Below are 27,857 nucleotides of genomic sequence, written 5' to 3'. Positions count from 1 at the left end.
GCGGAAGGGGGAGATTGGATTTCCTCTTCCCCTCGCTCCGGAAGTAGTAGCGGGTTTGTCCTCCGGCCCCAAGCCGGAAGTAGCTCAGGGTGTCTGTCGTTCGCTTCGCGGCGCTGCGGGGCCCGGTGGGAGCAGGGTGAGTGCGCTGCGGGCCGGGCTCCACGCTTCCCCGCCCCCGCGGCCTCCTGCCGGCCCTGCTTGGCGCCGGGGGTGTCCTCGGGTGCGTCTCTGCCGAGGTTACCGTGGGGGAGCGGAGCACGGGCACGGCCGAGCAGCGAGGCCGAGCGCCGCCTGGACCTGCACCTAGACCAGGCGAGAGGCCTTGTCGCCGGTTACACTGAGGCCGCGCGAAACTGCAGCAAAACGCGCGCTCGGTGCCGGCGTCTCGTGCTAAGTGCGATGGCCCCATGGCCAAGCCAGGGCTGTTCGGGGGAGGCGAGTCTCCAGATCGTATTAAGGACCCTGCTCAGTTATCTTCTAGCTGCTCTGCGCTGATGAAACCAGCGCAGTTGCCTGTCCCCGCCCTGGCACTGTACTAAGGCTTGAACTGACCCTCTTGCTGTCCCGCACTTTGTGAGTATTTTGTATGTGTGCTGGGAGAGCCTTGATAGATGAACCGGACAATGTTTCTGGTGTCATGTCTCTTACAGAAACACAAGAAAGTAATATGAGAGAGGTTGTACAAGTGGTGAGGCTCCTTTTCAATTCAAGGTTGAATAGATGGATTATCCCTCTCCCCTCCCCCCAGGAGATATATGTCAATAGCAGGCAGGGCAAGGTTGAAGATGGGGCCTTGAGGTGATGTCAGGAGACCTTTTGCCATTTATCTCTAACATACATTTCTAAATCTTTGCATTAGAAAGAACTCTAAACTGTGTCCTACTTGTCCTGGCCTCTTAAGATGCTTTAGACAGTTGAAGGAGTCTATATTTTCTAACACTGTTACAAATTCCTTTGTTCACAGTATTCCTGTCAATGGATGTCACTTGACTTTTCCCTTCACTACTGAGTCTGGTCTGCTGATTGTCCAGCAAGCATGAGCGGCTCCAAGCCTGATATTCTGTGGGCTCCACACCATGTTGATCGATTTGTTGTATGTGATTCTGAACTGAGTCTCTACCTCATTGAGTCCGCTGTGAGTTCAGAACCCAAAGCAGGATCCTTGCGATTGTCAGAAGAAACTACAGCTACATTGCTATCAATAAACTCAGACACACCGTACATGAAATGTGTGGCTTGGTATCCTAAATACGATCCGGAATGTCTCCTAGCTGTTGGACAGGCCAATGGCAGAGTTGTTCTTACCAGCCTTGGACAGGATCACAACTCAAAATCCAAAGACTTGATAGGCAAAGAATTTGTCCCAAAACATGCCCGACAATGTAATACACTAGCATGGAATCCACTGGACAGTAACTGGCTTGCTGCTGGTCTAGATAAACACCGGGCTGACTTTTCAGTACTGATTTGGGATATCAGTAGCAAATATACTCCAGAGACTGCAGTTGCCACAGAGAAATTAAGACTTTCAGCTGGTGATACTGAAGCAGGGCTGGTAGTCACAAAGCCACTTTATGAATTGGGACAGAATGACGCTTGTCTTTCTCTTTGTTGGCTTCCACGGGATCAGAAGCTTCTTTTAGCTGGAATGCACCGAAACCTGGCTATCTTTGACCTTAGGAACACAAGCCAAAAGATGTTTGTAAATACTAAGGCTGTCCAGGGGGTAACTGTAGACCCATATTTCCATGATCGTGTGGCTTCCTTCTATGAAGGCCAGGTTGCCATATGGGACCTCAGAAAATTTGAAAAACCTGTTTTGACCCTGACAGAGCAACCAAAGCCCCTAACAAAAGTAGCATGGTGTCCAACAAGAACTGGACTCCTAGCTACTTTAACCAGGGATAGTAACATCATTAGATTGTATGACATGCAGCATACTCCCACACCTATTGGAGATGAAACAGAACCTACAATCATTGAAAGAAGTGTGCAGCCCTGTGACAATTACATTGCTTCCTTTGCATGGCATCCTACAAGTCAAAATCGAATGGTAGTTGTTACTCCCAACAGAGCGATGTCTGACTTCACTGTCTTTGAAAGGATTTCTTTGGCATGGAGTCCAGTAACTTCCTTAATGTGGGCGTGTGGCCGACACTTGTATGAATGCACAGAGGAAGGAAAGGCTAGTTCTTTAGAAAAAGATATAGCCACCAAAATGCGTCTGAGAGCTTTATCTAGGTATGGCCTTGATACTGAGCAGGTCTGGAGAAATCATCTTCTAGCTGGAAATGAAGATCCTCAGCTGAAGTCGCTTTGGTACACTCTGCATTATATCCTTTCAGATGTAAACAATTATAGAAAAGGGAGGGAATTGCAAAGGAGCCTTCAAGTCTCTCTGTAAACTATTTATGTTGTATATTAAATACATAAAGAGCATAAAGTCTAAATAGTGTGAAGTCTAAATAGTGTGGGACACTGCAATACTCTGTGAACACTGGGAATGCAGGGAATCAAAAATTCTACTTTTCAGGCAGATAGGAAAAAATTATTGGAGGATGTATGTTTTAAGGTCTGTCTCCTTAACCATCTGGGAATACCTCAAAATATGCTTACCTATGTGCATAATCAGAATAGCGTTTGTTTAGTTTATACTGTCTTTTTTTCTTTAATTGTATTTAGTAACTCTTCCATTGCTGTTGGTGATGTCAGTTCCTCAGCTTGAGTTGTGATAACTCTGATATTTGAAAGGGACTTTGAAGATGAAAAATCTACAAGTACTAAATATTTAGTGATCAAAAATGTACCCTGAATGCTGCCTATTTTTTAGATGGTTAGATAATCTTTTAAATGGAAACTGTAGTCCATTTAGTGTCATATTTTTAACTATCACTTTGGCAGAATAGAAAGGAAACTGGATATTCCTTGTCCCGCTTACTTTCATTAAAGGTTTGTCTAAATGAGGAAATACACTAGCACAGTAATACTGTTATAATACTAAACCTAAAGTAAGGGTTTGTCTCTCATGTGAAGTTCTTCAAAACTAGCTGCTCCCAAAAACAACTGTGTGTTGCTATGTTTGTAATCTTGTGGTCTTTGAAAATGCCTGGATGTTAGATAACCAGTTGGGTGGTGTTCCATTCATTCCTTTTCAGTGAATAGTGGGCTGGTCTCTTTCTCCATCACCTTTCCTTAACATAGTATGAATTGTCATTTCTGTGTGCCGTACAGCTCTCCATTTTAGAGGGGACTGTGACTCAGAACCCCACAGTCTGAGCTGGTCCTGGTTAACCTATAAACAATTAGTAGATAAGGAAACTTTGTTCAATAGTAATCCAGAGTAACAGAATTCTGTATGTTATGTCAGTTTGTTAAAAGTTACCGCCATGGTTGGCATATTGCTTTCAGTGTACAAATAGTGCAGGGGTGACCAAGATATAGCCCATGGACCAGATCCAGCTCTCAGAGTTGTGGCATTTGGCCTGCAAAAACTCTCTGTGGGTCCAGATATTTGGCAGCAGTGGAGTGATGACACTGTTAATTGCTACAGTTCCTGTGGGGAATCAAATGATGCAGGCCTATGGACTGGCCTTGCATGTCGGGTCAGGCCCAGGTGGTCAGATGCATTTGGCATTGCTGCATTAGTATGATATTTGTTGTGGAAAGATTATTCTAATAAAATCTAAAGCTGAACAATTGGGGCTTTTTTCCCTGTAATTAAACTTTAAGGCTTTTTCATATTTCCTATATCTGAAAATACTTATGAAGCAGTATACTGAAGATATGGATCAGAAACTTTCAGGGAACAAAGGCCCCTTAGTTTACGCAGGCATCAAATCAATTGTGAAGTCATCTTTGGGTAAGAACATTGTGTCTTAATAACAATTACATTGTAGCACATCTACAAAAGCTTTTTTTTTTTTTTTTTTTTTGGAGACATCTGGTTTTTGTTGTCATTTGAAAATTATTAAGTTGTTGGAGTTCACTTTGGATCATGTTTCACTGAGGCATAATGTGCAATGTGGTAGTTTTCAATTACTGTGGAATATGAGAATACATATCAGAGCAGCTGATATGCTGTAAGTACATGCCTTGGAGTAATTCATTCATGAATCCCTGCTCTATACCTCTGCTTGTGCATCAACTTTCTACATAAATAGTTTCTAGTTGGCTCTTAGAGAAACCATACTGGACTAAACTTGTATTTTGAGTACTATTGCTAGATATGTCTTATTTTGAAAGCTAAGCGAGATTGCTTGAAAAGTCACAAAGATTCATTTCAAACGTTTTTATTCTGTGTAAATGTAGTCTTAAACTATTATTTTCCCATAACTTGTTACAATATATTTTTCCTACACGAGGCTGTAGTGATAGCTAAACTGACTTTGTGTTTGTCTCCATTTGTGTAACAACATAATGTAAACAGAAGTACTGAACATGTGTGTGTAATGTGTAAAATTACCCTCTCTGTGCCATGCACTTATTCAGCTGAATAAGTGCCTACTCTTCATTGTCTCCATCTTTTCTGTCACCTGTTTTTCTGTCTAATTTAGTCTGTTGGAACTAAGATTAGATGTTTTTGTTTTGGAAGATTCTGTACATGTTTAGCTGCTGAAAATAGTAATAGAAGAGCTAGTAATAAGATAGGTGCTGTTTAATTATCATTTTAAGTTTGATTTTTCTTTCTCAAAAATGAACATTGCGTTAAGTTTGTTACAAAGTTCAGTTTTGTAATTTTTCAGTGAATTTAAAGATTATGTTTTCCAATTCATAAATATGTCAAATAATTTACATTGTGTTCGTTTTCAGGAACAACAGAGAACCTCAGGCATAGTCGGAGTGGATCTGATAGGCAGGCAGATATTATTCAGTACCTAAGTGAGGAAAGATCCTTGGCCCTGCAGCTCTGTGGATGGATAAAGAAGGGCACAGCTTTGGATGTAGAACCCTTCCTAAATTCTTTGGAACAAGAAGGAGACTGGGAGCGAGCTGCTGCAGTAGCACTTTTCAACTTGGATATACGGCGAGCAATACAGATATTAAATAAAGGAGCTTCTTCAGGAAAAGGTATATACTGTTATATAATATCTTCACTTTTGGTGGGGGGAAGCTTTCTGCCATACTACAAGATCATTTTTCATTGCCATGGTAACATCTTTGGATATCAGTGGGCTTCATACAAAATTCGCTAAGTTAAAGTAAGGGTTGGATTAGACCAGTGCTTGCCAACCTTTTCCAGCCCAAGGCATGGTTACATTAAAAATTTTTTGTGGAACACCTGTTAAGGCATTCCCCATCCTCATACCTATTGTAGCTTATTGCCATGGCAAAATTCTGCAGCACACATGTTCATTTCTGACTGCATGCTTTTGTGGCATACAGGTTGGGAAACATTGGATTAGACCTTCTGCTAGTACTTGGATTCTTGTCTGTGATTCCTTTCTTTTAATTAAGTCATTGGTCTCCATCCCTTGCTCTTTTTAGAATTGTACTAATGCCCTACTATGTACAATTAGAATTTCTTATGTATTAAACTAGTACCTCCTAGTGTCTCAGAAGGGATCATATCTGGTAAAATCTCAAGATGAATGGTCTTTTGTAAGACTGTATTTTAGTTTGATATTATAGAAAGGGAATGAGTTTCCTTTTTTTTTTTTCCCCCCATGTGTTCTGGTAGCCTTCTCTCCCCCTGTGCCACTGAGGTAGCAAAAATCCATTGATGATCAGGATGCAGCAAAATGTTTCATTTGAACAAGCATTTGGATGGGTGGGGCAAGGGAGTCACTGAGCTGCTGGGACCTAGCGGCAGTGGCGGGAGCCCCATGCCACAGGTCTCACTGGTGGCACCACAGCATGCTGAGTTCTGGGAGTATGGCGGCGGCAGGATCACCTTCAATAAAAAAAAAATCACTAAAAGAAAATCATTACATTATGCAGAAAAGATTTTAAATGCACAGAAAGTCAAAACCTGGTGTATTTGGGGGGGCTCCCTTTAATAACTGCATGTTGTGGTCCTGATTCTCACAGAGTGCTGTGCCTAAGTGATTCCCCAAGCTGATACAGAGTACCACTGTCTTCACGGGGCTGTCCTTGTACAGAGCTCCTAGCAGAAGTCTGAAGTTGCACAATTGGTATTTGCAGACTGTTGACTAGGGAGGATTTTTTAAATATTTTGGACGAAATGCATTTTAGTCGAGATGTGCTGTTTCTTCAGCTTGAACAATTTTCAGAGATCCAGGATGGATTCTGGTCACTTGCTTCTGACCAGAGAGAGTGAGGTAAATGGAAAACTTCACTTTTTCCATCTAGAAAGAGGTGGTGAGATTATAATGCTGTACCATGAAAATGTTCAGAAGTGTATTTTTTATTCCAGTACAGAACAAAAATGTATTTAATAATGGGGTAGGTGAAATAGACTCTTTGCCCTTGCTGGGTTTGTCTGTATACTCAAAATCGTAGTTAAATGCAGTCTTAACTTTGTCATCTTGCAAATATAAATTATGATTTTGATCATCATTAATCATGGTATATTTGCTTAAGTTATTATTTCACACTTACAGTGATGTTTTTTCTGACAGCAGTTAGGAGGTGGTTTGGATACACAGATTTTCATACTGTATCACTGTTAGACAATAACCCATGCCGTATTTATACAAAACAGGCATCCATCCGTACTTGATCAGACTTAACAATGACTAATTACAACCGGTTTCAAAACTGTGAAATGGTAGTTGTTGTGTCATATGGATTTCTGAGCCACTAGTCTACCTGAGCAGAATGATTTAAAGTAGCAAATTAAGATACATTTTCATAGAACTGGTATAGTTAATGAGTACAGGACTATGTTTGTACAAGTTCTTGCACTTTGGCTGAGGTCCTATCCCTGAGTATTCAAACATAATGCTTTTATGGATTACTCATTCAGATGAACTCACCTCAAACTGATGTTTTCAGTTGTATTTTGTATTTTTTTTAAATCAACATCCCTTTTTGGAAACGGAAGACAATATTCTTAAATCTTAATCACTGTGCTTTATTGGTTGTTTCTAATGCTCAGGTGATCTGAACCTCAATGTAGTAGCAATGGCCTTATCAGGCTATACAGATGAGAAGAACTCCCTTTGGAGAGAAATGTGCAGCACTTTAAGACTGCAGTTAAACAACCCCTACTTGTGTGCTATGTTTGCTTTTCTGACAAGTGAGGCTGGTTCATACGATGGAGTTTTGGTAAGCAACCTTTTAACTTAAGCAAACTTTTGAACTTTAAAAGCTATCTTTTTTTTAACTTTTGTCCTTGAATGTAATTTAAATGTATTTTAAATGATTACAGAGGATCTTATATAAACTTTTGCATTTATTCAGATTAGGATTTATCATTGGTTTCCTCCTAATGCTGGTTGCAGCCTCCTAATGATTATTTTTTTTTAAAAGTTCTGATATTTATGGACATTAAAATAGAATAAAGCAAACACATCACATTAAGCTAAAAACACTCAAATGAATTAGCAAAGAGAAAGTAAATTGAGGTAAACAAACTGAAGGAAAAGATGATAAACACATAGTAATTTTCTAAATTGAAGAGGTGGAAATGTAAATAGTCTCAAGGTTTGTTTTCCTTACATCATAGAAACACATAAGGATTTCCACCAAAAAGAGATCTGACCAAATACTCTTCCCTGTTTTGACAATATTGATGAGAATTATTTATTGATACAAGAATGAGAGTAGGGTTTTTAAGGAGAGGGGATATCTCAGATGCACAACAAAATGAGCCTGAAGGAAAAAAAAAGTAGAAAGCAAATTCTTTTGTCTTGACAGACTTCAGATCACCAAATATATTTGAAATATCTGTTTTCTCTGTAACCATTTTATTTTATAAAAAATTTACTTTGTTATAAACATGTATTACATATATTAAATTATTTTCTGTACAACTGTTTTGACAATATGTGGTAATATAGGTCCAGAGACAGAATGACCTTAAACTAAGTTTATGGGTTTATTTTTTCATGAAGTACAAGGAAATCTCTGTGTGTTAGGGTGATCTTATAGCTGCTATGGTTGAGAAAATATGCAAGGGGTTTTTTCAGGGTGAAATCTTCTGTTGGATCAGCTGTCAAGCCTTCGGAGAGTACAGATATTTTAGAGTGGAATAGGGAATGTTGTAATAAGTTAATGATGTTGGTGTTCTGGGTGTCACTGTCTTGATTCTCTCTTGTGTTGCTGGTCCAATAAAAAAAATCACTCCCAAAAACTCCTTGCCTCTCCTACAAGTTAATCTGTAACTGTTATTTCTAAGTTGGGCTTTTAGTCTGTGTGAAAGAGCAAAACAATAAGCTAATGAAGCGTATGTGCATATACCAGTAGTTAAAAAAAGCTGTCCGTTTCCATGGTAATCTGTCTGATGCAGGGGTACTTTCCTGCTTTGTATATATAGTGCCCATCACATTGTGTCTCAGTGGTCTCAGTTGAGGCCATCAGCAACTGAAGATGAGAGAGTGTACCCTCAGCAAGTTTGCAGGTGACACCAAGCTGGGTGGAGTAGCAGACGCTGGAGGGGTAGGGCTAGGATTTAGAGAGACCTCGACGAATTGAGGACTGAACTAAAAAGAATCTCATGAGATTCAATAAGAACAAGTACAAAGTCCTACACATAGGATGGAACAATCTCATACACCAGTATAGGCTGGGGAACCAACTGGCTGAGCAGCAGCTCTGCAGAAAATGGTCCTGGGTGTTACAGTGGACAAGAAGCTGAACATGAGCGAACACCCTTGTTGCAAAGAACACTGATAGCATACTAGGTTGCATTAGTAGGGGTGTTGCCAGCAGATCAAGGGAAGTAATTATTCCCCTCTTTTTGGCACCAGTAAGGCCACATCTGGAGTTCTGTGTCCAGTTGTGGGTCCCTCACTACAGAAAGGATGTGGCCAAATTGGAGGGCAGCAGAAATGGTTAGGGGGCTGGGACACGTGCCTTAGAGGACTGGTTGAGAGAACTGGGCTTATTTAGTCTGGAGAAGGGAAGACCGGGAGGGCGGGGAGAGGGGGTAATTGTAGCCTTGATCTGCCTGAAGGGTGGTCCCAAAGAGGATGGAGCTAGACTGTTCTCAGTGATGGCAGATGACAGAACAAGAAGCAGTGGTCTCAAATTGCAGCAAAGGAAAGTTTAGGTTAAATGTTAGGAAAAACTTTCTCATGAGTAGGGTAATGAAGCATTGAAACAGGAACCCAGAGAGGTTGTGGACTCTGCATCCTTGGACCTGGATAGACAAAGCCTTGACTGGGATGATCTAGTTGGGGATGGTCCTGCTTTGAACAGGGGGTTGAACTAAATGACCTCCTGAGGTCCCTTCCAACCTTAGTTTTCTATGATCTACTACCAGTAGTACAAGTAATAAACAATGTAACAAATTATTTTGAAAATTATGTATTTTAATGTCTTGTTCAAAAGGGACTAAGTATCAATTGTACTGTTGATTCTTGTTTTTCACTTCGTTACTCCATCCCATCTGTTATTTTCCTCTGCCTCCTTTTTCTCACTTGTCTGTATTTCTCAATTACCTGGTCCTCCTCCCCTCCCCTCGCTGGTTCCATGGTGGTAATTTTGGCCGTTTATGCTGACTATGAATTGGTGCTCTGTGATTTGCCAGTCTTCAATAGATCAAAGTGTGATTTAGTGAGTTGGGCTTTTCGGATGTTATGGTAGAATACCCTGGCTGTGACAGTCTTGCTTTGATTGTTAAACCTACAGTATTAAAATAGCACCTGGAACTTGAAATAGTTCATGTCAGCATGTAAACACAACATTTACTTGCATTATGTCAAATACACAATATTATATATAAAATAAGACAGTATTCTGATTTTGAAAAGAATGTCTTGGAAACTTCCGCTTTTGATATAGCATATTTTTCTTTATTGTTTTTCATCATAGTATGAAAATAATGTAGCAGTAAGAGACAGAGTGGCATTTGCTTGTAAGTTCCTCAGTGATGCTCAGGTAAGTCTGTATTTTGAATGTTGGTACGACCTGGTATGCCATTCTGTATGATTTAGTTGGAAATCTTTATAGAAAATGCTGAAGGTGAATAGTGGAAGTAGTGACTCACTTCATTTTGTAATTTTCCTGAAAATAATAAGAAATAAACTAAACTGTGTTAATAAAATGGGGGTGGCAGAGGCTGCAGCTGTGGCTCCAAACCCAGGTTGGGGCTGAAGCCAGAGCTTTAGCACCTGCTTGCCCTCCTTCTCTGCCTCCTTTGTCTTGTACTCAAATTCAGGATAAGGGGCATTTCCCCCCATACTGACTGAGGGGGAGGGAACCTTCTCTTGGATTTGAGAAAATATGGTGTCTATGTCATAACATAACAGGATAACCTACTTTAGGAGAAATATTTGTTGATAACCAAATATTGGAGATCTTGATTTTGAAATATGAGATCATAAGATCTTTATGTTATCTTTATTGAAAAAACACTATGTTTTTACTAGAATCTTATGATTAAAAACTTCAATAATGCACTAATTATGTCTAGGTGGTTACCCATTCAGTGCATTAGAGTTTAGTTTGCATGGAGTCATGTGCTAGGACTGGGTCAAAGTACGCAGAATTGATTTTCCATGGTTTATCTTGTAGTTGTCTTGTTTCCTTCTTTCTCTGGCTTGTGTACCTGATTAAGATTGCAAAAAAGAAGGCTATTTTGATTTCACAAACTTAGGTAAGGTCTTTATTTCATCCAACTATTTTTGAGGAAAATCTAAGTTAAACATCCATGTGTAATAGAAACTAATCTTTTTAAACTACATAAAATGTTTGCTGTCGTACCACAACAAAACACATTTGGAAACCAACAGCTAAGATTCATAGTCTTTTGACAGCTTTTCTTCATAAATAGATGGAAACACTTATATTGTGGATTGATTCAAATGAAATACAATTTTGGAAATAAAGTAGGTTGTATCAACAGTAGGAAAGGATTTTTTTAAATTACTGAATCAGAACCTACATAGAGGCTTATTGTTTTTTTTCTCACTATTTCGGGAAATATTGAGTATGTCGACCAGGATTTTGATTTTACTTCATTGAAGTGGATGTGTCTGTATTTTACACTAACTTTTTCTGCATAAATTCCAACTTTTAGTTGAAAAACTTCATCTGGGGGAAAACTTCATCAAAATATTGAGGTGCTGCCAGAAGCAAAACTCTTCATGTTAGAAGAGTATGAACAGAAAACTGAGTTAATATCTTTTTCTTCCTCAGTTGAATAGATTTATTGAGAAGCTGACAAATGAAATGAAAGATGCTGGGAATCTGGAGGGAATCCTGTTAACAGGACTGACAAAAGATGGAGTAGACCTAATGGAAAGCTATGTTGATAGAACTGGGGATGTTCAGACAGCAAGCTATTGTATGTTGCAGGTTAGTGCATCTCTCTGAAGTAGTTCCAGATTACTCTATTATGTATTGGAAAACTGCGTCTATTTTCTTCAGTACTGTGGGCATAAAATCTTGTAAGACGAACAGAAAAGTTCCCATAGTTTGAAAATAAAGCTCTGTGCTATTTCTTGTTTATGCAGCATCAAGGCTTCAGCTGGCAGATGGCCTTACTGTACTGTCCAGACTGTAAAGATTTCCTGGGAAGAAGAAGGGAAAAGGGATGAAATGATCCTTTTCCTTTCCATTAGCTTAGACATGTACCATCTGTTGTCTGATGATGATATAGCTCTCAGGCAAAATCTGAGTTTGGCACTGTGTTTAAATTCTCAGTGTCTTTCCTGCTTCAAAGCAATTTATATCAGCACTGAAATTATTTTATAGTTGTTACTAGACAAAGGGTGGCAAAATATGGTCCACAAGCCAGATCCAGCTCACCAACCGATTGAATTCGGCCTGTGGGCAGGTGCCCACCAATTGATTGGATCCTGCCTGGCTGCTCCACAGCGCTTCGCATGGAGCTGAGCCCTGCCTGCTCCCACCCAGGACAGCCCGTGCCACACTCCCCCCACACACCTGCCAGATGGTACCATCCCAGCCAGTGTGCACAGCTTCCCGGTGGAGCAGCTCTCGGTGAGGCTGCAGCTATCCAGGTACTGGTTAGCTCCACCTGCTTCCAGCAGATCCTCCTCCTGCACTGTTCCTGGAAGCAGGTACGCATGGAAGCCATGAGGACAAATGCCCAGCCAGAGGAGGTGGGGAATTACAACCAAGTGGCTCCTGGCCCAACATGTGGGGCTCCAGCTCTAGTTCCTGGCTGCTTTCCAACCACTTCACCCACCTGATGCAGTGAGCAGCCACCTGCAGGTGGATGAAAGGCAGCTGGGAGTTGGAGCTGGAACCCCGCACACTGGGACAGCAGCTGCCTGGCTGCAGTTTCCCCCTCCTGGCTGTGGTGTCTAGCACACATCCTATGGCTTCCCTGAGCAGTGCAGCAGAGGGAGGAGGAGCCACTGAAGTTGAGGTGAACTGAATATTAACTGGGCACCTGCAGCAGCAGCCTCACCGGGAAGGTGTGCACAGTGACTGGGGGCAGTACTGTCTGGTGGGTACAGGTAGGTATGTGGTGTGGGCTGCCCTGAGCAGGAGAGGGCAGGCCTCAGTCCACTGTGGAGTGCCACAGGTGAAACTGCAGGTGAGGAAACAGATTGCACCTGTACCACCTGGGCTACCTCTGCTGCACATGCCCCTTGCCTCCTGCCCCTCCACCTACTCCCAGCTGGCTCCCAGGACTTAGGGCATGGGCAGCCCCTCCTCCCCCCCATACACACACACACCCACCTACCCCACACACACTGTACAAGAGTAAGACTCTTGTATGGGACTCTTCGGCCCCATAGGGCTCAGGGGAGACTTGGTGGCAGCCTATAAGTATACAAGGGGTGTACACTAGGATCTGGGAAAACAGTTGTTCCAGGGCCCTCCAAGGGATAACAAGGTCTAATGGCCACAAACTTCTGGAAGGTTGATTTAGACTGGACATAAAGAAAAACTTCTTTATAGTCCAAGTGTCCAGGGTCTGGAACAGACTGGCCCCAGGGGTGGTGCAAGCACCTACTCTGGACTCATTCAGAAAAGTTTAGATGTTTATCTTACTGGGATCATTTGACCCCAGAAGACTTCCTGCCTATGACAGGGGAGCTGGAGTCGATGATCTTGCAAGGTCCCTTCTAGCCCATAATGTCTATGAAATCTATTAAATCTATGAAGACTGTTTTGAGTTATTATGCAATTGCCTCTATATACACTACTCTCAAAAACATAAATCAGGACAAAAATCATTTTTTTAAATAAAATATATTCTAATATTTGATTTTTAGCATGTGGGTTTTTTAGCTGTAATTTGTTAAAATGATATATTCTGAAAGATTTAACATGTGCAGCTCTCAACAGCTCACCAAAACTTGAGTGACCCTCTATCTGAAATAATTGCCCACCCCTGCTCTAGACCTTGCTGGCAGAGTTGCCTTTGCTACCATTCACTATTGTTCATGCCTACCCATAGATAGATAGGTTCTTCCCCTAAATTTTAAAAGACTTGTAAAGCTCTTTTGGGAAAATGAGCCAGTGGAATGGGGGACGTTACAGTATGGGCATTTTCAGCCTGATCAATAGATGTAAGCATTAGGAGAGATATTAATGCAGTTTTCAAGACCTACCAGGATTATGACTTACTGCGTTTAGTCATCTCATTACATGCCCCCTTGTAGGCTTACTTCCACATTTATAGTGTCCTTTGGGGGGTGGGAGGGCTGTGTGCTATGCTGGCTCCCAGCCCCCTTCAGATCCTTTCTCACATCCCCTTTTCCCATGTTCTGCTATCACATAACAATGTGCAAAATGGAAATATGGTTTTATTGTTTATTACCTCAAGAACCATTTGAAAAACCTGTGCTTTCATACCTTGTTTAACATACCTCTCCCCTTTGCCTGATGTACTACTTCAATGTCCTTTTTGCTGTCTTTACTTAAAATGTAAGCTTCCATTAGTGGGGATCATATCAATATTTTCATAATGTGGCATGTGCATGCAAATGCTAAAGCATACTTTGATTTGCCATGGCTGGTTATATAGACTATGAATTAAAATGTTCTCACAAATGGTGGGACAGAATACTAATATTGTATAGTAACTTCATAGGGCAAGAAGATACTTCAGTCACTGAATGGGTACTTCATGTGCAGAATTCATGTCTGGAAATTGGTTTTAGATTTTATCAAATAACATAAGAATATAAGAATTGCCATTTATGGGGTCAGACCATAGGTCCATCTTGCCCAGTAACCTGTGACAGACAGTAGCAGAGTGTGAACTGGGTATGATCAGGGTTTTTTCCATTCTTCCTCTCTTACTTGCAGCCTCCAGCATCTAAAGTCTTGGATGTTCTAATTCAGAGGCTGTGTCCCTAACTCCCCTGCTCAACAGCTACTGATGCCCTTTTCCTCCAGGAATTTGTCCAGTTGTTTCTTGGAATCTGGTCAAACTGTCAGCTTTCACAGTATCTGGTGGCCATGAGTTCCAGGCTTTAAATAACGCACTCTGTAAAAAAGAACGTCTTGTTGGTTTTGAACTTATTACCTACTGGTTTTATTTTGTGACCCCTACTTTTGTATTGTGAGAGAGAGTGTAAATCTCTTTGCAGTTTAGCATTTTGTAAATCTTCATCGTGTCTCCCCTCAAGTGTCTGTTTTCTAAATAGTCTCTCATCTGGAAACCCCTCCATACCACTAATCAACCTTATTACTCTCCTCTGTACATTCTCTAGTTCTTCTGTATCCTGTTCTAAAGTGTGGGGCCAGAACTGGATGTAGTTATTCAAGGTGTGAACACATCATGGATTTATAAAAGGACATAATGATACTTTCAGTTCTAACAATTCCCTTCTTAATAATCCCTAACATTTTGTTTGCCTCTTGATGGCTGCTGAGCACTGAGTTGATGTTTTTTGCAACCAGTCCACAGTGACTCCTGGATCTCTTTCCTGTGTGGTAGCAGCTAATGTAGAGCCCATCATAATGTAGGTAGATTTCAGGTTATTTTTGCCCAGGTGCATCACTTTACACTTTTCTGTGTTGAATTGCTTTTGCCATTTAGTTTCCCATTCGCTGAAATGTCCCAGACCTTTCTGCTGTGTCTCACAGTCTGCCTTGGACTTTACTATTTTGGATAATTTTGTCATCTTGCAATTCACCCCCTTTTCCAGATCATTTATGAATATGTTAAACAGCAGTGGTCTCAACACAGATCCCTTGGGGCTCTGCTGTTTATATCTTTCCAGCCTGAAAACTGACCATTTATATTTACTCATTTTTTTCCATCTTTAAGATGGTTTCTAATCTAAACTAAGACAATAGACAATCTTGAATTTTTTGTTTAAGGTTATATTGCATTGTAGTACTTTTGGTATACAAATAATTGTATAAACTTGCTCTGTGTGTGTGTGTGTTGGGATTTTTCCCCATAATTTAGGGTTCCCCATCAGATGTGCTTAAGGATGAGAGGGTTCAATACTGGATTGAGAACTACAGAAATTTGTTGGATGCTTGGAGGTTCTGGCATAAACGAGCAGAGTTTGATATTCATAGGAGTAAGCTGGATCCCAGTTCAAAACCTTTAGCCCAGGTATGTATATAACATTTTTCAATATTGTGATCAGTTCTAGCTAATGCACACAGAAAGGAGATATGTACCTTTAACATAATAAGTTACCTGTTCTTGTTAACTGCACCTTAGCCTCCATCAGTACAAATTTTGCAAAAGGGAGACCTAGTTTTAGGACCAACCTGCAATGTAGCCATAAATACCTTCTAAAAGTAATTGGCATGAGAAGGAGGGAAAACAGTAATTTGGGGGAGATTAACCATCAAGATGGTAATTTTTTATCATATTAGATGATAGAAAAATATGACAATTTCTTTATAAAACATTTGCCAAGTTTTTTTCTTAAAGTAGGCTCTCTTCCCTCCAATTATTAGAACTGTTTCACTCTTTTCTAAAACTTTTGAAGCATGCCTTCCAGTGTGTTTGATCTTCAGCACTCTCTAAAAGGAAGGCAGATTGTTTCATTCTTTACTGAAAAGAATAATAAAAAAAATTATCAGTATACTTACCTCAACACCCATCTCATTCTGAACAGATAGTTGAACAGTGACAGATATTTATGAAAAAAATCCTGAATTTCTCTGTATTGTGTAAAGTGTGTGTAGCTAAACATTTGTGTTTGATGATAAATCACCAGGTTTCCTTAAGACATAATTGGCTATAGACATTGTTTTAAGATTCCCATTATGCTAAGAATAGGAAAGGGAAGTCCTACAAGATACATATTTCAGGTTTACAAAAATATACACTATTTCTTTGAAACCCCAGTTCTGAAAGACTAGGGACAGAAGTTACACAGAAACAGGTTTAAGTGATCAGAGACTAGTTTAAACCTGTAACAAAATAGAAGTTCAGTGCACATAAACCAATTTAAAAATGGCTGAAGCTGGTTTAAGATAAACTGGTTGAATGTAGTATCAGACTTAACTGATTTGGGTCAAACCAGTGTATAAAACTTCTGTCCCAGACCCCTTCCTAGTTCAAGTTAAATCACAGTCCACCGACATCCCAGCATTTTGCAGCCGTGGGTTGGACTGTGCTGTTTGCTCCAGAGAGCAGGGCTGGCCCTGCCCCTTTGCTCCCTAGCTGGACCAGTGAGGGCTAGCTCACTGGCCTCCCTGGGTGGCTCACTACCCTCTTATACCCCCCCCCCCAAAGCAAACCCCTTCTGGAGGCTGGGGCCAGAGAGGGGGTTTAAACTTCCCTTTCCCTGAGTACAGAGCTGCCCTGCCCTGCTTACTGGGTGCTGGCTGTCCCTTGGGCCTATAAATCGCAGAGGCATCTGGAAGTGAGAAGAGAAATTGATGAGTAAGCCTAAAGAGTCCTGCTGCTGTGAGTCTGGACTGCAAATTCCAGAGACCGTGAGGGCACCAGGAAGAGAAAGTGAACACACAAAACCCATGCTGGCTGTACCAGAGAGCTGTGCTCTAGTGCCACCTGGCTTCTGGCTTGAGCCACTGCAGGCATGCGGCTGAGTTTCCTGAATCAAAAGTTGAATGTCTGTTCCTTTGCTTTTCATTCAGTCTTTGCAGCTTAAGCTAACCTGCAAAGACTGAATCAATTCAGCCTCAGGCTTTTTGACTATCTTTATTTAGCCTAACTTTCTGTTGTAGATAAGATGTTAGGCTTTTTCGTTGTGATGATTTATTTGTGTGTGAATGCTGAGACTGGATTTTTTCTGTTGTGCCTTATCAATATTATCTAATTAATTTTGGCTTTTGTTCTGTACTTAATTGCTGTAGGTGTTTGTGAGTTGCAATTTCTGTGGGAAATCAATATCTTACAGCTGTTCAGCCATACCTCATCAAGGGCGGGGTTTTAGTCAATATGGTGTGAGTGGCTCACCCACCAAGTCAAAGGTTACTAGCTGCCCCGGTTGTCGCAAACCTCTTCCTCGCTGTGCACTTTGCCTTATAAATATGGGCACACCAGTTTCCAGTTGTCCAGGTATGGAATAATTTTAAGAAATATTTTTAATATCAAAATCAGTACTAATTAAAAGTAGCATTAATAGCCCCTGTTAAAAGACATTCTGTTGCAAATGTTTTTGTTTCTAATGTAACAGTTTTTCCAGATTTCCATAGGTGGGTTAAAGGAGTTGTATGGAATGCGATAATTATATATGCTGTCAGATATCAAAATATTGTTATTTAGTTCTTCGGTACTAATGAAGTACCAAAGATTAGATTCTCAAAAGGTCTTGGGCCACACAGGGCAGTACATTTTGACATCTATAGGCACCTTCCACCTAGTGGAATCCATTACCCCAGCTTGATTGTCTAGGTTCCCTATACCATTAATAAAATAAATAAATAGCATTCATGCTGAGCAGGATTAATTCAAGTTTGCTAATAGGAAAAACTACAGGGAAAAACATTGCTTAAAACTCATCCCTCTCCAGGGCTTAGGCACTGTCCTGGAGCCCTTGTATAACTTGGCTGTCTACAATCAGGTTTTACCATTTTGAGTCTTCTCCAGGAGTTACAGCTTGCATAGGCATCTTTTTCTGAAATAATAAAATACTAGCAATTCATTATTGCTAACAAATCTACAAGTGTAGGATGAAGAAATACTACAGCTGTGATTAAAACTGATCTGAGAAGAGAAAATATATCAAAAAAGAAGGTGCATATATATTTTTGTACTTCTTCATTGAAGTGTGGCAATGTAGGCCCAGATTCCCAAGTTACCAAGAAATTTAATTGCCTCTTTTTTTAGGTGTTTAAGTCCAGAGGTGCCAAATACATGGAGGTCTGAGGGCCCTGGCCCCCCTTGGGAAGAGGACTGTCACCTGAAATGTGTAAAACTTTCCATATGTCTATCATCTTAGCTTCCCCTCCCCCTCCCCCAGGCAAAAATAAAAGTTGGTGCCTATGTTTAGGTCCATCATTTTAAGTACTGCTGGCAACCGATCAGAGACGACCTGAGCAGGGTATGGGGCCTGCAGCAAATGAGTCTGTGCAGCTGAAGCCCCAGAGACCTGCAAAGCAGATTTCCCAGGCTAGGCAGCCTCTCTTGTTACCAGGGCCTGATTCTGTAGGTATACTTAGAGCACACCTAAACTAGATGCATCCTGCCCAAAAGACCTCTGACATAACAGGGAGTGGAGGGTATCTCTTGCTCTGGGCTGTGGGACAGTGCCTCTCCAAATCAGCCCAGAACAGGTACTTGAACCCAAGTTACTCGCATCCCTGTGTACAGGCATACCTCATTTTATTGTGCTTCGCTTTATTGCGCTTCGCAGATATTGTGCTTTTACAAATTGAAGGTTTGTGGCAACCCTGCGTCGAGCAAGTCTATTGGCGCCATTTTTCCATCGGTGCCATTCGGCTCAGATGGTTAGCATTTTTTAGCAATAAAGTATTTTTTAATTAAGGTATGTACATTGTTTTTTAGACATACTGCTATTGCACACTTAATAGACTACAGTATAGTGTAAACATAACTGTTATATGCACTGGGAAACCAAAAAATGCATGTGACTCGCTTTATTGCGATATTCGCTTTATTGGGGTGGGCCGGAACCGAACCTGCAATATCTCCGAGGTATGTCTGTACTAGGGGTCCTTCTTTTTTTTTTTTCTGGACTGTGAAAATGTTGTGCTTAGGGACAAAATTCCAGGAAAAGATAGGTGGGTAAGGATCTTTGTGGAAGAAGGCACATCGGGCCAGATTATCTGCTTAGATGCCCAAGCCCAAATACTTCCTGTAGCATTTTATTCCCAGTTAGCTTAGGTGGATTATTGCCTATACCCTGGAGCAGGGACCAACAACCTTTAACAAGCTGCAGGCTGGATGGCTTCAGTGGCACATAATGTGCTGTGGGTGAGGTGCATTCCCTGTGCCCCCACCAAAGTCATCTGTGTGAGAGCTACACTTGCACTGCTGCTTCCAGCTCCCCAGCTGCAGCAGCATGGATGCAGATTCCAGCTGATGAGGAGCTGCATCAGGTCTGGGCAGCTGCAACCTGCATCTGCTATACTCAAAAGGGTGAGAGGAGCAGGAAGAAGTGGCAGCAGCATGAACACAACTTACAGGTACCTGATTCCAGCTTAGTTCCCCACCAGCTGGAAGCTGTGCCCATGCCACTGCTGCTTCCCTCAGGCCCCTGCTCTACCTTTCCCTTGGATGTGGTATGGGCACAGCTGGAGGCTGCCCAGCCCCAGCACAGCTCTCCACTGGTTGAACATTGCATCTGCCCCACAGATGGAGAGTGGGGAGTTGGGAACAGTGATGATGGTGTGGGCGCAGCTCCCAGCTTCTTGGTGCAGGCAAAGGCCCCACTGCTGACTTGCCACCAGAACCATCCAATCCACATTGGACTAGAGCCGGGAGGGTGGAGAAAAGTGGCAGCAGCACAAGCTCAGCTGGAAGCTGCCCAGCCTTTGTATGGTCACAAGCATAAGCAAAACCCTTCACCTCCACAGATGGGATCTGGCCTATGGGCTATATGCTACTAAGCCCTGCCCTAAGGCAGTTATTCTCAACCAGGGTGTAACTGCACTCTGTAGTGCCATGAGATCCTTTTAAACACAATATCAGTATTGTTAGTTGTGCAAATACCTACACATGATGTCAAATAGAAATCCATAGTGTCAAAAATATCCTGACCTGTTGCAGTCTTTCTGAGTACTTTGCAATGGAAGAATTGCTCTATTATTTTTGAAAGGTAATAAAACAAGTAAAAACTCAGAGCTGGCATCTTCCAAGGAGTTCTTTGAGTCAAAAAATGTTGAGAGCCACTGCCCTAGACAATTTATCCATGGGAGACATTGTGAAAATTGATTCATATCTTGAAAATTGAAATGTAGTGCTTGTATAGAAAATGATGTGCATATAGGAATTTAAAGTCTGAGTTTATTTCATTCCTCTTCTCTCTTCTGTATAACAGTACAATGGTTTTGGAAAAATTTCTACAGCTAATTAGCAAATAAATGAGGTTTATTTGATGTCTATAGCATTTGTCAGTCTTACTGCCAAATGCTATAAAAGTCAGTAACTGGGTTTATAGCTCAGTGTTGTGATAAGGCTATGGAATATGATATTGTGTTGCTATAAATGAACACATCTCTCCTGCTTATTTCACTAGTGTATCTGTAACTTTTTTGTGAAATTGTTTTCATTCTGCAGCTTACAGTGATGTTGCTTATTAGTATGAGGATCTGAAGTAGCAGTCTAGGAAAGCAGATCATGCTTGAAACTTGGAATAAACTAAATAAAATAGAAAATACAGCTGTATTGAAAGAGATTGTATTATATATTTATGTATGATTAATATGCATCCTGAGGTCACTGTGATTGTAGGAGCTAAAACAGTAGTTTAACCACTGTACTTCTGTTGCCTGTTTTACCCTTCCACTTAGTCATTTTGCTGATTCCCTATTTGTTTAAGTGACTCATAGAATAAAAATGTGTTGCTTGCATGCATGCTTCCACAGGCTATTTAAGGAAGAAATTTTACAAATCCTGTTATCTGGCTGTCTCAAAGTTGTGTAAAATTCACAACCAGTAACACCAAAAATTTATAGGCTTAATTAAAAAATATCATGTGGGGGAGAGATGCTAAAGCTTTAGGCACAGAATAATGGATTAAATACCTTTCATTTATTTTCTCATGATGCTGTCTTTTTTTCTATATAAGTTTATCATTTATACAAGTTTATCATTTGATTTATCTTTCTAAATCAAGTTTGTTTTGGCTTATGCATGCTAACAGAGCATGTAAAGTACCAGTGTGGAAGAATAAAATGTAATGAATGAAAATGTCTTGTCTATATCTAGGAGGTTCCAAATCTGATGAAAAGGTGGACCTTAGCAAGGACAAGAAATTAGCCCAGTTCAACAACTGGTTTACTTGGTGCCACAACTGTAGGCATGGTGGGCATGCTGGACACATGCTCAGCTGGTTCAGGTAAACTACAAAATTACAATATTTTAACTTCTTTTAATTGATGTATATTGTGCCACGTAGCATGTGCCTCCTTGGCTGTACTCTTATGTAAGATGTTTTATTTCTTTTTTAAATATTTTATATCAAATATAATTTAAGGCACATGCAGAGAGGAGCAAAGCTAAAGTTTGAGATTTTAACCTTAACTCTGCATCGAACTTAATAATGTATTAATGCTGGCTTTTGCATAAAATGTATGTATTAGTCAATAGACCCAGTTCTTCTTAAGACAACACAAAAGAGATTTGGAGTAATCAGCAGTGTCTGATTCCCAGACACTACACCCAGTAATATCTGCTAGCTCCTCTGTCATGAAAGCCAGACCATGTTAAGAAACTGATGTAAAACTGAACTGTCTTTCTCTTTTCCATGGCTGTCTTTGAACAAGTTGTGCTATTTGTGGGTTCTTTCTGGAAAAGTTTGGAGAGAACTATCATGATAACGGACATAGAAACTGAGAATACCCATGGGGAACAAAGCTACTTTCAGGGGTATTCTAGGGGAGGGGGAAACTTTCAACCTCAGGAAACAGTCTGCCAAACTGAAGAGTTTTAAAATTGAAGCAAAGGCTATGATAGTTATGGTGATCGAGAAGCCATTTATTACTCTTTGCCTTAGTGTTGGTTTTAGATTTTTCTGCCTAATTTTATTTTTACCTTGTGATACACAAGGCTAAGTTTTTGCCTTTCTATATACTCTCAGGTTGTGTTGTGACAGGAGTTGAATCCTGATACAGTATGTTGGGTAGGATAAGCTTCTGAGTTGATTTGTGTTGCATTTCAAGATACTTTATGTTGCATAAAGTCTTCCATGCCAGACACAATGAGCAAATTTCGCTCCATATTATGTATCATATAGGGTCATATCTCCCAGATGACCTCTTACCCCTCTGTTATTAGTACTTATTATGGAGCTGTTTGAGCCCAGTTTGTCATACCATCCTGAATTCCCCTGCATAAATTAAAATTTTTATTATGCATCTGCTTGAGTTGCCATTTTACGCATTCTTTATTACTACTTGCACAGTATGTTTGCTGTTGATCTGTGCTGTAAATCTGTGATGAACACTTCATCTTAGGAAATACAACAGTGAAACAACAAACCCATTCACAGTCATATAATTCCCAATTTTGTTTTTCATCCAGGGACCACACCGAGTGCCCAGTTTCTGCATGTTCATGTAAGTGTATGCAGTTGGATACAACAGGGAATCTTGTGCCAGCAGAGATTGTCCAGACATAAAGCATTAGAACTTCAAATTTGGACTTTGTTAATGTCTTTCACAACCTAAACACATACCTCCAGCACAAGTTTCTCATGACTCCTCTATGCTGGGAAAATGAAATTGCTATCAAATCAGCAATTTGATGTGTTAATAGATTTGATGTGCATCATAGAGCCAGGTGTTGCTGGAATATGCCTATAAGTGGGCTGAAGTAGTTCATTCCAGACACACTTGCAGAAGCTTTGCTGAAATTCAAAGCATTCTTCACGGAGATTTTCAGCAGAATGCTGACCTGTCCTTGGGACTTCCATTCAATGTGAGCCAGCATCACAAAGTGTTTGGTGGAAGTTTTTCTCTTTTCAAATAGATATTTGAAGGCTGTTGAGAAAATACTTGAGTCTTGCTGGGGATTGATTCATCATCACTACTCATTAAATGCAAAGGATGACTGTATTGAAGAGTGCAACTATTGAAATATTTTCTATGGATTTTTGTTTTGAAGAAAAGATGCTTCTACTTTTTTTCTGTATTCATAGGTTTTTTTTTAATGCTAAGACAGTAGTATCAGTGCAAGTTAAAGTCTTATTTATTGGCTTTAACTACACGTCTGGCAATTTTGAATGGTAATTCTTAATTCAACCCTTTTTATTTCTCTAATAAAAAAGTCCCTAAAAGTGGTGTATAGAATACAGGTCAATTCTGATTATTATGAAAGGATTCTCAAATTCCACCATGCTTTGTAAAAATCAGTTTGAGCTGAAGTATTGATTATTGGACCCCATATGAATTTTAGGTATTTCTGGGGTTTGAGTATTCAGACTGGAAAAACAGGGTGTAGCTGCACTTTTAAGATATTCTAGAAAGAAAGTGTAAAATGCACTAATTTAAATTGTGATTCAGGTCACTAATGGACATTGAGCAAACTTTTAGATCTGCAGTTTCAAGTCTTTGATTTAAGACTTGTTTCAGAGGTCTTTTGCTAGTTGGGATTAAAATTCATTAATAGCACATGAGAGCGATTGAATGTCACCTTGCTATATTATGCTTGGATCTAGTCAGTGTGTCAGTGTTTTATCCATGGTTTTTCTTTTTTTAAAAGCAACAAAATTCACAACAAAAGCATACAAGTTTGAAGAAGTTTGTTTTGAGATAGGCGGTGGTGGTGAGGATAATTTATTTGGAAAGGTGTGCTTTATTTACTAGTAAAAATAACAAGGTTGACACCTACGTATCGACATATAGTTGAAGATATAATAAAGTGGTATATCACTGCCAGTACTGTGATTTCATAGATTTCATAGACATTAGGGCTGGAAGGGACCTCGGGAGATCATCGAGTCCAGCCCCCTGCCCAAAGGGCAGGAAGTCAGCTGGGGTCATAGGATCCCAGCAAGATAAGCATCCAATATACTCTTGAAGGTGTTCAATGTAGGTGCTTGAACCACCTCCGCTGGCAGACTGTTCCAGACCTTGGGGGCTCGGACAGTAAAGAAATTCTTCCTTATGTCCAGCCTGAAACGGTCTTGAAGGAGTTTGTGACCGTTCGACCTCGTCATCCCTTGGGGCGCTCTGGTGAACAAACGTTCCCCCAGGTCCTGGTGGTCACCCTTGATAAACTTATAGGTGGCCATCAGATCACCCCTGAGCCTACGCTTTTCCAGGCTAAAGAGTCCCATGGCTCTCAGCCTGTCATCGTAAGATCTGTTTTCCTGACCTCTGATCATGCTCTCCTCTGGACTCTCTCAAGCTTCTCCACATCCTTTTTGAATTGTGGAGCCCAAAACTGGACGCAGTACTCCAGCTGCGGCCTCACCAAGGCCGAGTACAAGGGGAGAATGACGTCCCGGGATTTGCTCGAGAAGCATCTATGGATGCAAGCCAGCTTTTTGGTCGCTTTATTAGCCGCAGCATCGCATTGCAGGCTTATGTTCATCTTGTGGCCAATGATGACCCCCAAGTCTCTTTCTTCTGTAGTACTATCCAACGTAGCACTGCCGAGCCTATAAGGGTGCTGCAGGTTTTTCCTCCCAAGGTGGAGAACCTTGCATTTTTCGGTGTTAAACACCATCAGGTTCTCGTCTGCCCATTTACTGAGCATGTCCAGGTCAGCCTGGATCACCCGCCTATCTTCTGGCGTGGATGCTTTGCCCCAAAGTTTGGTGTCATCGGCGAACTTGGCCAGTCCACTCCTGACTCTAATGTCCACATCATTAATGAAGATGTTGAACAGTATGGGTCCCAGGACAGAGCCTTGAGGGACCCCACTGGTCACAGGGCACCACGATGAGTGACTGCCATCAATTACAACACTCTGGGTCCGACCGTGGAGCCAGTTTCCCAGCCAGCGGATCGTGGTGGAGCCAAGGCCACAACTAGCCAGTTTGGCCAAGAGGTGATCATGGGATACCAGATCAAAAGCTTTTTTGACGTCAAGATATATGACATCAATCTCTTCTCCCTTGTCCAGGTGATGGGTCACCTGGTCATAGAAGGAAATGAGATTGGTCAAACAAGACCTACCCGCAACAAACCCGTGCTGGCTATCCCTTAGGATGTTAGCCTGGGCCAGTCCATCAAGGATGGCCTCCTTAATAAACTTTTCTAAGATCTTCCCCAGGATAGAAGTCAGGCTAATGGGCCTGTAGTTAGCCGGATCCACTCTCCTCCCTTTCTTGAAGATCGGCACCACATTGGCCTTCTTCCAGTCTTTGGGCACTACACCAGAGCGCCAGGAGTTTTCAAAGATCCGTGCCAGGGGCTGGGCTATGACGCTCGCCAGCTCCTTGAGAAAAGAAATTGGTGTTTGAAAATAGGATATACGGTAAAATACAACTGGTTATAAGTGTTGTACTGTGTTTGGTACCAAGACTGAAGGTAAAAACCTATTACCCTGTAAATTTTGTATATGATACATCATATACCTTGTTTTCTTTTGGAACCTATTAATATCATGTACTTAATACAGTTACTCTAAAATGCTTGCCTAATTGATAGTCTTATTTTTAAACTAAAATTAAAAAGGTACAAACACTGGTACAAAGCCTTTCTTACAAGGGTAAGTTAAGGTCTTCCTTATTATCAGCTAATACTTCCTTCTGTTGGTCCAGTTATATTTTTCACCATTTCTATTACTTATCGACAGAACTTTTCCAGTTGAAATATGCTCTATTAATAAATATAAAAAAGTGCTTGTAAAATACCATGTAACGTACTATTTTTCTTATATAGAATCAGTGATATCATGTTTACATTTCATTTTACAAGAATTTTAAAATGACAAGGATGTATTTTTATTCCACAACTACTGATCTTCAATATCATCTACATCTGGGGTAAACATGTACTCATTTGAATGCGTTTTAGTCACTCCCATGCATTTTGTTTCAAATTCCAGTACTTCTCAGAAACTAGATTACGTTTTTTGGTCCTCTGCATAATTCCTAAGAATGTAGATCCCTACTAGTAGTAGATCCAGTAAAATTATGAGTTTTGGCTTGTGGATTTGATTCTGAAGCTTGCAGATGGATAATGTGTATCCTTTTTTAAAATACGTTTAATAGAGCACAAGAAGCGTGACGACTTTAACATTCAGATCATGTTACTATTGTTTCTTCTGTGCTGGTTTTAAAATAAGAGTTGTAGTTTAGTCTATTGATTTGTTCCTTTAGCCTGAATTACTACTTCAGTCTCTTACTTAATTGTCCTTCAGTATTCTGTTGATATCACAGAAGAACACCCTACCATAACATTTATGTGCAACTTCCAATTAAATTGGTTCCAAATAGGCTGTTTGATCTAGTGAATTCTTCTACGCCATTTGTTTCTCTGTAAATATTTATCCTTTGTTTACTCATCAGATTCACCTTGAAATAGCAACAGCTAGGGGAAGAGTTCCAGAAGAACAATTTGTGGTACCAAATTCTGATGAGGGCAGACAAGGTTCTTTGCATAGATACGATATTTTTTATTATCAGGGATCCAGGTTTTGATGAGTATTTTTATCCATGGTTTGATTTAAAGCAGTGATGCTCAACCTTTCCACCTTGTGGGTGAGATGAGTGGGGCAGGGCCAGTCCATGGGCCGCTCCCTCTTGCCCCCACATGCCAGGATTGGTCTCTGGGTCCTTTCCCTTCCTGTCAGGATTGGTCCCCATGATCCCAGGACCACCCTTTCCCAATCCCAGCATGCTGGGGTTGGGTCCCAAAGGCTTAACACTTCCCTTTCTTGGGCCCCCACACTGGGTTTGGTCCCTGTGGTCTGACCCTTTGCACTGAGATCAGGTGCCCAATCCAGTATGCTGAGGCCACTGGCAGGATCTAGCCTGCAGGTCAAGGGTTGAGCACCCCTGGTTTAAAGCAGCCTTGCTGCTGCTGCACACTATAACTGGATGGCCAGTCTCGCATGCTGGCCAGAGATTGTTACTCTCCTATAGCCAGGCATGAAGTAAAATAGAACAACATTGCTTTTTTAGCAAGTTGTTTTGGTGCCAACACATGAAGCTTCAACATCGTCTTCCTGAAGTTGGAAAATGTGCTGTCTAGAGGCACAGGTTTCAAAGTTGTGGATAGCATGCTATTTTCTGCAACATTGTAAGTGGTGCATTTCCAAGTTCACAATAATAGCTTCTTAAAGTGCTTTAAATCAGCCAATCACAGAAACAAAAATGGATCCCTGATCCTTCCAAATAAGGCTGAACATACTTTACTTATGTAAGTCATCCTACTGATTTTGCATGAATGAATTTAAGCATGTAAGTTTTGGCAAAATTTTAAGTCTGTTTGCTGGACTTGACAGACAATTGAGGCTACAATATACATGTACAATAAACAGCAGTGTAGTAATCTATTTCATGTAACTCTTATTTAAAATTGTGTTAATAGAACCAGGATATTTTGTAGAGTTAGGTTCCTACCTCTCTCCACCTAGAAGGATAAGGGTTTGTGTAGTACCTGGGGATATACACAGCTACAGCAAACAGTTATATTTCAGATAATCCAGTTGTTTGCTGTGGCTTTTATTTCAAAGTGTGCCATTTCTGTGGCAATTGTGTAGAGTCCACTGATGAGCTCCACCAGTGCTCTTT

General features: G+C 40.8%; 1 protein-coding gene across 2 annotated transcripts; it reads left to right on the top strand.

Annotated features, from left to right (window-relative positions):
• On the top strand, positions 1 to 27,619 carry MIOS (meiosis regulator for oocyte development). 2 transcript variants are annotated; one of them, XM_090046948.1, is made up of 11 exons: positions 1 to 136; positions 965 to 2,333; positions 3,761 to 3,859; positions 4,810 to 5,067; positions 7,058 to 7,227; positions 9,937 to 10,002; positions 11,263 to 11,421; positions 15,467 to 15,619; positions 17,341 to 17,545; positions 21,380 to 21,509; positions 22,694 to 27,619. In XM_090046948.1, the coding sequence occupies exons 2-11, from the start codon at positions 1,037 to 1,039 to the stop codon at positions 22,788 to 22,790; spliced, it is 2,634 nt and encodes an 877-aa protein (XP_089903074.1). In that variant the 5' UTR covers positions 1 to 136; positions 965 to 1,036; the 3' UTR covers positions 22,791 to 27,619. The 2 variants fall into 2 exon arrangements, with proteins under 2 accessions (XP_089903074.1, XP_089903075.1); XM_090046949.1 differs by lacking the exon at positions 1 to 136 and adding an exon at positions 153 to 573.
• The last annotated feature ends 238 nt before the right edge of the window (positions 27,620 to 27,857 follow it).

Source organism: Crocodylus siamensis, chromosome 5 (assembly GCF_052110815.1).
Source record: "Crocodylus siamensis isolate JL-2025a chromosome 5, ASM5211081v1, whole genome shotgun sequence".
Taxonomy (NCBI): Eukaryota; Metazoa; Chordata; order Crocodylia; family Crocodylidae; genus Crocodylus; species Crocodylus siamensis.
This window is presented reverse-complemented; position numbering and strand designations above follow the sequence as displayed.